The sequence below is a fragment of the Helobdella robusta genome, assembly GCF_000326865.2.
Source record: "Helobdella robusta unplaced genomic scaffold HELROscaffold_4, whole genome shotgun sequence".
NCBI classification, from domain to species: Eukaryota; Metazoa; Annelida; class Clitellata; order Rhynchobdellida; family Glossiphoniidae; genus Helobdella; species Helobdella robusta.
This window is the reverse complement of record NW_008704902.1, coordinates 750,449-763,128: the sequence shown is the minus strand read 5'-3', so window position 1 is coordinate 763,128 and position 12,680 is coordinate 750,449. Positions and strand designations below refer to the sequence as shown.

The 12,680-nt window shown below is 32.1% G+C and overlaps 1 protein-coding gene across 1 annotated transcript; it reads right to left on the bottom strand.

The window, feature by feature from the left end:
* Positions 1 to 7,983: 7,983 nt before the first annotated feature.
* On the bottom strand, positions 7,984 to 10,337 carry HELRODRAFT_94829 (hypothetical protein). The gene is made up of 4 exons (XM_009024338.1): positions 10,122 to 10,337; positions 9,690 to 9,912; positions 9,288 to 9,528; positions 7,984 to 9,155 (listed from the first exon to the last, which is right to left on the bottom strand). The coding sequence occupies exons 1-4, from the start codon at positions 10,122 to 10,124 to the stop codon at positions 8,270 to 8,272; spliced, it is 1,353 nt and encodes a 450-aa protein (XP_009022586.1). The 5' UTR covers positions 10,125 to 10,337; the 3' UTR covers positions 7,984 to 8,269.
* Between the last annotated feature and the right edge of the window lie 2,343 nt (positions 10,338 to 12,680).

The following is a 12,680-nucleotide window of genomic DNA, read 5'->3' as shown; positions in this document are numbered from 1 at the left end:
ATACAATTTTAGTTTAACTTTTAGTTTGAGAAACTCGAATTCACAGCCACCAATTCACTGCGCGCACATCTCCAACGTACAAAAGTACGCAATGGTGAATGCATGCGTCTGATTTCGTTAGCACATGCAGTTGATGTGGTTGTGCATTTCTGTATGAAATCTTTCGACCGCCATTCTCTTTCCCATTGTTACTCTTGCCATTTGGCTCTTTATTATTTTCGTTATTCATAAAATACGTTAATATACATTCTATAACGTTTAAAACCTGTTTCAATTCAGATAGTGTATGACTGTTATAATTTGTTTAAAAAGAATTGTAGATTAAGTTTACCAATCATTTAATATCCAACAATGATTGTTGAAAGGATTTTATACTAAGAATAAATTATATCAAAGAAATGAGCCTGTTTATGTCCCTGTTATAATTTCACCTTGCATCTGCAATTAAGGTAATTAGGAATATTTATTTCGATAGATATTTAAAATATCGAATAAGATCTGATATAATAGAATAAATTTAATAATTTGCCATATAAAAATAGGATAAATATGAAAAATTACTCAAAACCATACAATTAAATAACTTATATAAAAAGATATAACAAAGTTGTGATTACCTCCTATTCGACTGAAATCTCATGTAACATCTGCGTAAAACAAAACCATTTTTTAGTTAATTTGAAAAAAAAGTTTACCTTATCTAATAACATCTGCTGACAAAAACAAAGAAGATAGCCCACAGCCCAATAATGGATGGTCGTTCAAACTAACTTCTAATTGACCAAAACGAAGGTTATTTTGTTCTATTTCTTTTATTAATTTCTTTAATTAGATAATTAATTAAGTAATTAATTTTTATTATTCATTAAAAAATCATTTATTAAAAAAATTCTCTTTAAAGCGAATAAAAAGCAGCGTAAATACAACAATTTTAGATAAAAAATTTAATCACAAATGACGTCACATGAAAAAATAGCAGACAATTTTACAGCTGACGTCAGCCAAAAAGTATAAAAATAGCAGATTTTATGTAAACGGTATTGATAAAAACTTTTTAAAATATGAAATAACACATAAAATATTCCACGAATATGAAAATAACATTTAAAAATGTGTTGCACATACATGACAATTTTTGATGAAAAAAAATGTATTTGAAGGTGTTTGGGAATAGCGTAAAAATTATGAAATGACGTTTGATTCTAGCGTCAGTCAGTATCTTCAAAAATTTTATTTAAAAAATTCAAGAGAGAGAACAAATCAAAGACAAATGAACATCTGACTAAAGATACACACCACACACACACACCACACACACGCACACAACACACACATACTCAAATATACCACACATAAATACATACATACATACAAAGAACACAGAAACAAGAGCAAAATATACAATAAAATCATCTCTTTCTAGAAGTCTGCATTGTATTTTTTTGATCATTTGGTTGGTTTAAGGCCGTATAAAACAGGGACACTCCGTCGTGGGAGTTATAAAAAATAAACATGATCCTAAGATGCTGAGTGGGTGAATGAACAAACATATGAACAAATAAACGAATGAAAGCAAAATAAATAACTGAGTTAAATTAGGTAAATTAATTGGATTGAATGAGTGAATAGATGGATGGGTAATTAAATGAGTAGATATATAGATTAGGTGAAGAACTTTTTATGAAAATGAGATTTAATGAAAATTAAATAAATGGATAGATAGATATACCAGCAAATGGATGAATGAATTGATGAATAATGGCACATTTGTGTGATGGGTGAAATGGATGAATTGAAGAATGATTGCACACTTGTGTGGATTAATAGATGGATGAATGGACAAATGAACAAATCATATAGTACATTTGGTGATGAATGATAGAGTAGGCTGCTGATCGAATGATTGAAAAAGCTAAAAATGAATTAATGATCGTGTAACTGACCATTAAACTGAAATGATGGATAATAATTAAATCAGTGCATGATTGAAAGAGAAAGAAAAAACAAAAAAGAAGAAAGAATTAGATAAATGAGTGATACAGTTTCCGAGAGAATGATTGATTGAGTGAGTGAACGAGTGAGTGGCGAAGAAAGTAAGTAAATGAGTTGACTGACAAATTGGCGGAGAGGCAATTCACAAGCTATCAGATGATCTCATCTATTAGTCGCCACACAAAATAGAAACAAAATCCGGGATGCAAGAGGAGAATATATAACTGCAGGGACAAGAAAAGGAATGAAATATTTCCAGATATGACAAGATCAGTGTTAGTGGCTAGGAGGATGATGATGAAGATGATGCTGATGTGGTGATGATGAAGATGATGATGATGATGTTGTGATGATGAAGATGATGTGGTGAGGTAATGATAAAGATGATGATGATGTGGTGATGATAAAGATGATGATGATGTGGTGATGATAAAGATGATGATGATGTGGTGATGATGATGATGATGTGGTGATGATGAAAATTATGATGTGGTGATGATGAAGATGATGATGATGTGGTAAATGGGGATGACGATGTGGTGGTGATGATGACAAAAGTGATGATGACTTCGACGACGATGATGATGACGACGATGATGTTAACGATGATGATGAAGATGACAATGACGATGATGGACTGAAAGTATTTGAACCTCGAGGGATGAAGCAGAGTGTTTGTAGATGGGCTGCATGTCAATGGAGCTAATGAAGAGATGGATTGCAAGATAGACAGATGGATGGATGGATGAATAGATGGATAGGTAAACGAATGAATAGAATGATAGAAGATGAATTAGTAAACAGGTGAATTATATAAATGAATTACTAAATTTGTGAGGAAATAGATGGAGTATGGCATGCATTGATTCATAAATGAATGAATGACAGAAGAAATTAATGGATGAATGGGTAGAAAGGAGAAAAACAATTGATTAATGAGATTACAAGATGAGTGATTTGTTAAATGATAAATTTTTAATGAAAGAGATTAGCAATACAAACAAGTGTCTCTAATTGGACGAGTGATCAACTGAATGATGATAACCTAACTTACTAAAAAACAGACTAAATATTATTAAATAATTAAATACAACTTTTTGTGTGAATTGCAAAATATTGGTTGATGAATTAATAATTGGATTGAATAAATAAATAAATTCAATTCATGATGACGTTTTTACTTGTTTATTTTTTCAAAAGCAATAAAAAATATGTTATGGGTGACCAAATAAATTGATGTCCGATAAAACGAATTGTTGAGTGGATGGATGGATGGATGGATTGATGAATGGATTGATTGATGGATGGATGGATGGATGGATGGATGGATGGATGGATGGATGGATGGATGGATGGACGGATAGTTGGATGAATGGATGGATAGAGATAAATGGACAAATGAATGAATTAAAAAAATGTAGATGGACAGATTGATGAAGAGCAGTTTATTCAAGATAGAGGTAGATTAATCATTATTTTATTCATCTAAATCTTCAAAGCTTCTAAAATTCTTTTACTTTCAATGTGTAATGTTACGTTTAAAAACTGGGCATACATAATTTTATGTGTAAGTGTGTGTGTGTGTGTTTGTTTGTGTGAGTTTGTATATGTGTGTTTGTGTGTGCATTACCCTAATACGAAAATAAATGGACATGCGTATTAACAATGGTTTGTGATTTATGAAAACTAAGTGTTGTACAATATATGGAGAACGATCCATCCATCCCTCCAATGTAGGACTGTGGCGATGATGGTGGTGGGGAAAATATTGATGATAATAATGATGATAATGATTAGCCCAATAACGAAGAAGAAGAGGACGATGAAGAGGAAAAGGATGATGGCGATGTTGGCGATAAAGATAAAAGGTGATGATGATGACGAAAACAATGATGACGGTGATGGTAATTATAATGATGATGATGATAATCAGAGCCAGATTTACAGGTCAACTATTCAAATTGTCAGTATTAAATTAACATCGCATTAAGTGGTTGATCTCTTTCTTTTTTTCGCTAATTCCATTTTTTTCTATACAAGCGAAGCATTCAAGGACGAAATAATATGTTTAAATTACAATGTCTCATTAGAAAAAGAACTTTTAACAACGAAACAATATACTAAAATTACAACTATACATTATCTTTTTTAAGGAGGGCCCTTCTTGTTAAGACCCCTTCCCCTCCTGGGAGGTAGTTCCTTGTCTGCCCTACTTTAATCTGAACCTTTTGTAGAGGTGTTTGGTGGTGATGATAAAAGTTTTTATGATAGTAATGATATTGGTGATAAAGATAATAATAGAAATGATAAAAATGATAATGGAAACTCTTTTTTTGTCTAAAATAATTATCAACAAATATCCAAGTTAGAATAATCGAAAAAATCATAATAATATCAAGGCTAATGGTGTTGATGGTGATAATGGTGTCAGAAATTTGTAATGGTGACCGACGATGCTTATGTACGTAATTAAAAAAACATGTGGATTCATTCATCATTGCACGCATCATCCAATCAATCATTCCATCAATTTTTGTACTTTTTGGTTTTTTTTAATTTTTATTTAATAAATTATTTTTTCATTACATGGTTTTTTGGTTTTTGTTCGTTCATTTGTCAAAAAACTTTTATTAGGCAGAATTTTTTTTTCAAATTTTCAATTAATTAAATGGAAATATATAGTTTCATAAAAAATAGTCAGAAAACACACTACATATCGTTATATTTAAAATTACGGTTGTTCATTGAGGTAGTTTCGAACTTCCAAACTTCAATTTTTTGTTTTTAGCATTTTGTTGATGAAGTTTTTTTTTGTTACTTTTTCCATTGCAATTATTTTTTTCCATCCCAAAATATCTTCTTCACTGCGTCAAACGTTTCTCCAATCCATTCCAATAATCCGGCCATTTAAATCTTCATCCTCTGAACAATCCGCCGTCATGAATCTTTTCCTCCATGCACATTTTATTCTACATGAATATAACAAAAAAATGAAGAAGATGACGACGATAAACGAACGAACGAAAGAACGAACGAACCGGAAACTTGTTTTCGCGCCAAAACATGGCCGTTAAACGATTTATTACAAAATGGCTTCCGGCTTGATTGCTCGTTTTGTGAGTTATTTTGTAGGTGTTGCGTTGTGTGTTTCTTTTCTCACTATAATTGATTTTTTGTTGCTATTGGCTCATTTTTTTATCAATTTTTCCGGCATATATCAAATCCTTCATCATTTCTTAGTACAATTTTTTACATTTTTATTTGTGTTATAAAAAAATTATTGGGATTAGGGTAGTATATCAATTTTGAAAGTAGAGTCCTCATATTTTAACAAATTTCCAAACGCACATCCCCACATCTCGTTACAACATCGATAACAGACACAACAGAAGCAGTAACTAGTGTTTTATTTTGCATATCTGAGATTTTTACAGTAGTAGTGAAAGTAAGAATGTAATGGTAGAGCTGCCATAAAGTCTAAAACACTCAACTGTGGAAACAAATTACAAATTATTAGCAATTCATTAACGGTATAATTAATTTAAATTTGTATATATTGAAATAATAAATATTTATTGGGCGGTGGTCATACTACTATTTCTAATGTTTAACTAGTAAGAGGCAGGATCAAAAATAAATATCTATTATCGATATATTAATAATAAATAAAAATAGCCGTAGCAGTGGTAGTAGTAGTAGTAGTAGAAGCAACAGCAGCAGCAGCAGCAGTAGTAGTAGTTGTGGACTGTGGTAGTTGTGATAGAGTTTCTCTGACACAGTATTCAAATCCACATACATTATTCTCTCCGAGGACGATTTAGCCGAAATAAAATAACTGCCCGATTTGTATGTGCATGCAAATATTTCATGTATGTTTGTATGTTTGTGTGCATGTGTTTATGTCTTTTTGTGTGTGTGTGTGTGTGTGTGTGTTATATAGATGTTTGCTGTATGCCTATGCCTGTATGTTTGAGTTATTGTTTAATTTTTGTCTGTGTGTCCGATTGTACGAGTGTGAACTTTTGCAGGCAATTAGTAATTAAGTTGTTTAAATTAGTTTTTTCCATGTCTAATTGTGCTAGTATTCAATTGGGAGCAAATAATTGAATTACGTACGGGTTAAATTTTGTGTGTCTCTAATTACGCTCTCTGGATTGTGCAAATAAATATATTGCTGTGTGTGCGTGTACAAGAGAGAGAGAGAGAGAGAGAGAGAGAGAGAGAGAGAGAGAGAGAGAGAGAGAGAGAGAGAGAGAGAGAAAGAGAGAAAATGTGTGAGCAGTATCTACTCGCATGAAGTAATGAAGTAAAAACAAATTCTGGCAAACAACGCAACCGCATCCAGTCACAACAAAACTGTGGACAGTCACAACCATTTTCCTGAAATCAGTATTTTAACATTTCACAAACTATTTAGGCCTTCATAATTCTTCAGAAACTACATTAAAATTCTGTCAAAAAATTAAATTCAAACTATTCCAAAAAATGGTTTACTAACTTATACACTTAAATATTAAATAGTTACATCACGACTGAGCGTATAAGAACAAACTGATTACCAACTAGACGCAAGCAATACAAATTTATCACCCATCGTAAATACACAAACACATACAAACAACAATTTACAAACTTAAGTGTACAAATTTATAAACATCCAAGCGTATATACAGAAACAAACTAATGCCTACAAATTCCAGCAGAAAATGATTTCAGTTATTTCAATCACGCTCCACTCATTCAATTGCCGAAACATATTTTCTTTTTTCTCTCTTTTTATTTGTACATACATGGTTTTTATTTTGAATTTGTTTTTATTATCTGACTATTTGACGTCATATTTACTACTAAATCAGCTATGGCTGGCTGTTTTTCTCCCATATTTTTGTGATCAAATTATTATATTCTTCAAAAAATTTTAAATTTTGTGTTTTGATTCTTTTTACAATTTATAGTTTCGAAAAGCATAAAATAAAAGATGTTAGATATAATAAAATTCATATTTGTTTTGTTTCTTGCAAAAAGTCATCTGCTCCATTCGACGAAGCGAAAGCATAGAACAATAATTCCCATTGGTACCATACAGATGCAATTATTTTTCTATGCTTGCCATTTATGATCTCCGAACAATTAATAATTTTTTTTGGTCATTTGCATTATGTTATGATATTTTAAATTATCGTATTTGAAATCTGTTCTTCAGTCGATTTATCATTGAAATCTTCAGCTCGCCATTAATTTATTAATTATAATCTATTTATTTATTAAATTATTTATTAAATAATAATAATAATTTTCAAAAATAAAATAATTTTTAGGCGTACATACCACCATTCGTTAGTTTTCATTTAGGTTTATACAACGTTTGATGACAAGACAGCATTGCAAAAAGACATCTGGCAACATATTTTCCGAATTGTTGGACAAAAGTTTTGTGTTGCAAGTCATGATAAAAACATTTTGTTGATTAGAATTTTGAAATTTGTAAAGTATTTCTACAGATAAGCAATCCTGGTACTCAAATCACAGGAAATAATTTGTTCGGTAATAAAAATGTTAAAATGCTGTACACTTTTACAAATTATTCGAATAAAAATTGGTTGACATTTCAGTATCTTCTAATTATTACATTTTGTTAGTTTTAAACCTAAAAATTTATAAAAATTATTCAACCAATCTAAAAATCTAAAATAGCAGTCACACTGAGATGTGTCGCTGCAGTGCTAGAGATTCTCGTCCTCATGATATAACACAAGGAAACGAAAATTAACTTGGTAAAAATATCGCAATAATAATGCTATCATCTTGAAATCATTCACAATATTATCCATCAACCATACAAACACTATTGAAAACTTTAACGCCGCCCACATTAAAAAGTGACGTTGTTAATTTTATTAACTTTTTTAATAATTTATTCAAAAATAACGCTCAGTTGGAAAGGCCGCAGACGTTTCGTAATTTTGAAACCGAACTCCATGAAAGAAAAACTTGGTTTTTGGAATAAATTTATTTTATTACATTTTCAAGCAAATAAATAAACTATGCATGAAAAATTTGGCAGCGAAATTAAAGCTAGTTATGTTTCCGAAAAATAATATGGAAACAAACAACCTTCCTGATATAATAATAAATATTCATCTGATAATTTAATTTGATCGTAATAGCTTTTATTTCAAATAATGCACCAATAAGTCGGTTATGTTCAATTTCAACGTAGCCTAAATATGTTATTATGAAAAAAAACAACCAATGCGTTAAGTGATATACTTTAATTTTAAAATTCCTCATCGTCGTCGCCGCCTCCATTTGCCGAATCCATGCCGACTTCTTCGTAGTCCTTCTCCAGAGCTGCCATGTCTTCTCGAGCTTCAGAGAACTCTCCTTCCTCCATGCCCTCGCCAACGTACCAGTGCACGAAAGCTCTCTTGGCGTACATTAAATCAAATTTGTGATCGAGACGAGCCCAGGCCTCTGCAACCGCAGTCGTGTTGCTCAACATGCAGACTGCTCTCTGCACAGATGCCAGGTCTCCTCCAGGGATGGTTGTTGGACGCTGGTAGTTGATGCCAACTTTGAATCCGGTGGGACACCAATCAACGAATTGAATTGTTCGTTTTGTTTTGATGCTAGCAATGGCGGCGTTCACATCTTTCGGCACAACATCACCTCGATAGAGGAGGCAGCATGCCATGTACTTCCCATGACGTGGATCACACTTCACCATCTGGTTGGAAGGTTCGAAGCAGGCATTTGTTATTTCGGCGACGGTCAACTGTTCATGGTAAGCTTTCTCTGCGGAAATAACAGGAGCGTAGGTGGCCAATGGAAAATGAATGCGAGGATACGGTACCAAATTTGTTTGAAATTCTGTCAAATCAACATTTAGGGCTCCGTCAAATCGTAGAGATGCTGTAATGGAACTGACAACTTGAGCGATGAGGCGATTCAGATTAGTGTACGAAGGCCTCTCGATGTCCAAATTCTTTCTGCAGATGTCGTAGATGGCCTCGTTGTCGACCATGAATGCGCAATCGGAATGTTCCAGAGTGGTGTGGGTGGTGAGAATGGAGTTGTAGGGTTCAACGACTGCCGTTGATATCTGCGGCGCAGGATACACGCTAAACTCCAACTTGGACTTTTTGCCGTAATCCACACTCAATCTATGGTTAAACGTAAATATTAATAGTTGCCAATCACGATGTATTTTACTCACTGAAACATAATTTTTTGAAACTAAATATTATTCCATTATTATTCACATAATACATTTTTAAAAACAAAAATGTAAAAACCTTTCCATAAGAAGGGAAGTGAATCCTGAACCAGTTCCCCCTCCAAAACTGTGAAAAATGAGGAAGCCTTGGAGTCCTGTGCACTGGTCAGCCAGTTTCCTGATCCTGTCAAGCACCAGGTCAATGGTTTCTTTGCCGATCGTGTAGTGACCTCTGGCGTAGTTGTTTGCTGCATCCTCCTTGCCTGTTATCAGCTGCTCGGGATGGAACAACTGGCGGTACTTGCCGCGACGAACTTCATCTTAAAAAATTGGTTGAAAATTTGTTGGTATTAATGAAACATCAAACTAAATGATTTTTACAAACTAAATGGTTAAGACCAGCAAAATTGTTACAAAATGTACTATGGCAGTCAATAGTAGCTCAATATAATTATTAAGAACGATAAATTTTAATGCTAACCGACAACAGTGGGCTCTAGATCAATAAAGACCGCTCTTGGCACGTGTTTTCCTGAGCCGGTTTCAGCGAAGAAAGTGTTGAAGGAATCGTCAGACTTGCCAGTCACCTTGTCACTGGGCATTTGACCATCCGGTTGGATGCCATGTTCCAAGCAATACAACTCCCAACATGCATTTCCTATCTGCACACCAGCCTGTCCCACGTGCACACTGATGCATTCACGCTGTTCGGTGCATGGAAGATTCGTCGTCGTACGTGCATGTTATATTTTTAAATGTACATGTTATATTTTAAAGTGTGCTTGCAATATTTGTACAAGTAAATGAGATTGAGTATTTGATAGTTTTTTTTCCATGCCATTTTAACAACTAAAAACAAATAATATTTATAAAACTAATTAAATAGTCCATTTCAACTAATTGAAAAACTAACCATTTTTCTTGAATTCCCGGTAAAATATTGAGAAGTACAAAAACTTGAATATAGCAAAACAAACGAATGGAACTGTTTGCAATTAATTAATTAATAAACAAAACAAGTAAATAAATCAAAAATTTTCCTACTCAAACGTTAAGAGTTCTCATAGGAAAGAATTCTGAAAGTTAGAATGGTGGAACGATAGTGGCCAACAAATTTGAGAACATGCGTCAGCGAACGAATTGCCAAACAATCCCACTTGTATGAAACGTACATTCTTGAAACGTTTAATTCATGTTTCATTGTTGAATGTTTTATGTTGAACTTTAATTTTATGCTGTTAAATACTCTATAAATAAGTAATACAGATATATTCTGAAACGAAAATTTAATCACTTTGAATCTTTTTGCTATTTGTATTCGTGTTTGAGTCGATTTGTACTGCAGAACTAACCTGAAAATGCTCTGTTGATGAAACTTGAAAACATAAAGATAAATATGAAAATAAATCTAATTTTTTAGTTTAAAAAAAGCACTTTGTTGCAGAACATTTTTTGTTCAGTTAAAACTTTTGTTTAAAAAATTTTTTTGAGATGTGTAATAAAAATTTGTGGACGAAACTTGCAGTTATTAAGAAACGTTTCGTCCTGTAATCAATAATGGTGTCACAAGTTAATCTTCAGCCATAAATAATGCCTTTGAATATGGACGAGTTGTGAGTTGGTTGGAAGTCTTGCTGGCATCCAATAGGCATAGTGGGGATGATTTTTTGGACTTTGCTTTTTATCGATGTTGAGTTCCGAAAACTGATGAATGAATAAAAAAATTATTTTTAATGCAAGATTAAAACAGGCAGTTAAAAAATTTAATTGTTTTGTTAGAAATTGAAAACCCAAAAAAATTATTGAGAAGTTTTTGAATTGATTTTTTTCAGTATAAGCAATTGTAATACTGCAATGCTTTTAAATATTCAAGTAACAATCCAACTGTCTGTCATTAGGTCTAAAATAAATACCAACAATTTATTCAAGATACTCAAGAGAATCTGATTCAAAGTGGTTTAGTTAGCAAAAGATTTCCTAAATTTAGAAAGATTCAAACAATCTTGTTTGTATTATTTGGTTTCTGTAATTTTTATGGAACGCAGACAAACATGAAATGGTTAAAATATCAATAACTAACATAGCAAGATCACAAGTAAATTCAAATGATAGTCATCATTTTGACGTCTTTGTCTGTTTCATTACATACAATCCCTATTTTGATAGTGAATGATCAAGGCATCAACTATCTTTGGCTTATAAAAGGTCTTTAAAAGTACTATTGCTAAAACTTACGGAAAGTTTCACAGCTCTATATATAATCTCGAACAATCATTTCAAAACTGTACAATCTACACAGGTTTTTTCCAATTCAACCTCAATGAAATTACCCAATATTTATATCGCAGCAGCATTAATGTTTTGTTGATGTCTGCAATTAGAAGCATGTTTCAGTAATAAAAACGTAAAAAAATAGGCAAGGCGAAGCGCGAGCGTCTGGCAGTTCTTTATTGCACGTTATCTGTTCAGAGCATTAATGGAGAAAGTATTGATCAAAAGAATCTAATTGTACAAATCTACTCTATTTTATGTCGCATGGTTTGTTCGTACGTTTGTTTGTGTGTTCATCCATTTTATTGTTCATCCAATTCTGTTTGTTCATCCAATTCTGTTTGTTCATCCATTTGTTTGTTCTTCTATTTCTGTTGAGTTTATAATTTTGCACATCGTAATAGTTTTAAAAATATAACGAGAACAAAAATTATATAAACGATTTAATTGATAACGGTGAAAATAAACTGAAGACGACAATAAGAATAATAATAAATAATTATAATTATAATAATGATGGTACTATCATAACAACAACAACAATAACAACAACAATAATAATACTAATAAAAAGTACTAATAAAATAATAGTAGCGATAATAATAATAATGACAATGAAATAATAATAATGGTAATAATAATAATGACAGCATAAAAGTCATTTGGCGGTCGTGTAATCATGAGAATTATTGAGGTGTGACGCTATGTAGATGATGATAAAAAAGTGATGAAGACGATTATGATTACGATGATGACTGTGTGGATTACAATGACGACGATGATTATTGTGGTGATTACAATGATGATGATGAGAGTGATGATTACAATGATGATGATGAAGACAATGATGACGACGAAGATTTCAGTGATGATGATGATGATGAAAATGATGATGATAAAAAAGAGTGATGAGGACGAGAAAGAAGATGGAAAGGTGATAATGATGATTACAATGGTGTTGATAATGATGATGATAAAATTGGTCACGATGATTATGAATAGGATGGTGATGAAAAATGATGATGATAATGATAGATTATTATTATAAAAAATGATGATGATAATGGTTCTAAAGATGACAGTGTGATGATGACGACGACGGTGATAATAAACAATATGACCGTAAGAGCAGTAGAGTATTAGATGATAATTTGTATACAATGTAATCAAAAAGTTAAAAAATGAGCATGACGACGATAAC

Excerpts from the sequence above, each read along its gene's own strand:
- HELRODRAFT_94829 (XM_009024338.1), bottom strand. Across the intron at positions 9,529-9,689 it reads TCTAGAGCCCACTGTTGTCG|ATGAAGTTCGTCGCGGCAAG; the intron begins GTTAGCATTAAA and ends CAATTTTTTAAG. Across the intron at positions 9,156-9,287 it reads ACTTCCCTTCTTATGGAAAG|ATTGAGTGTGGATTACGGCA; the intron begins GTTTTTACATTT and ends GTTTAACCATAG.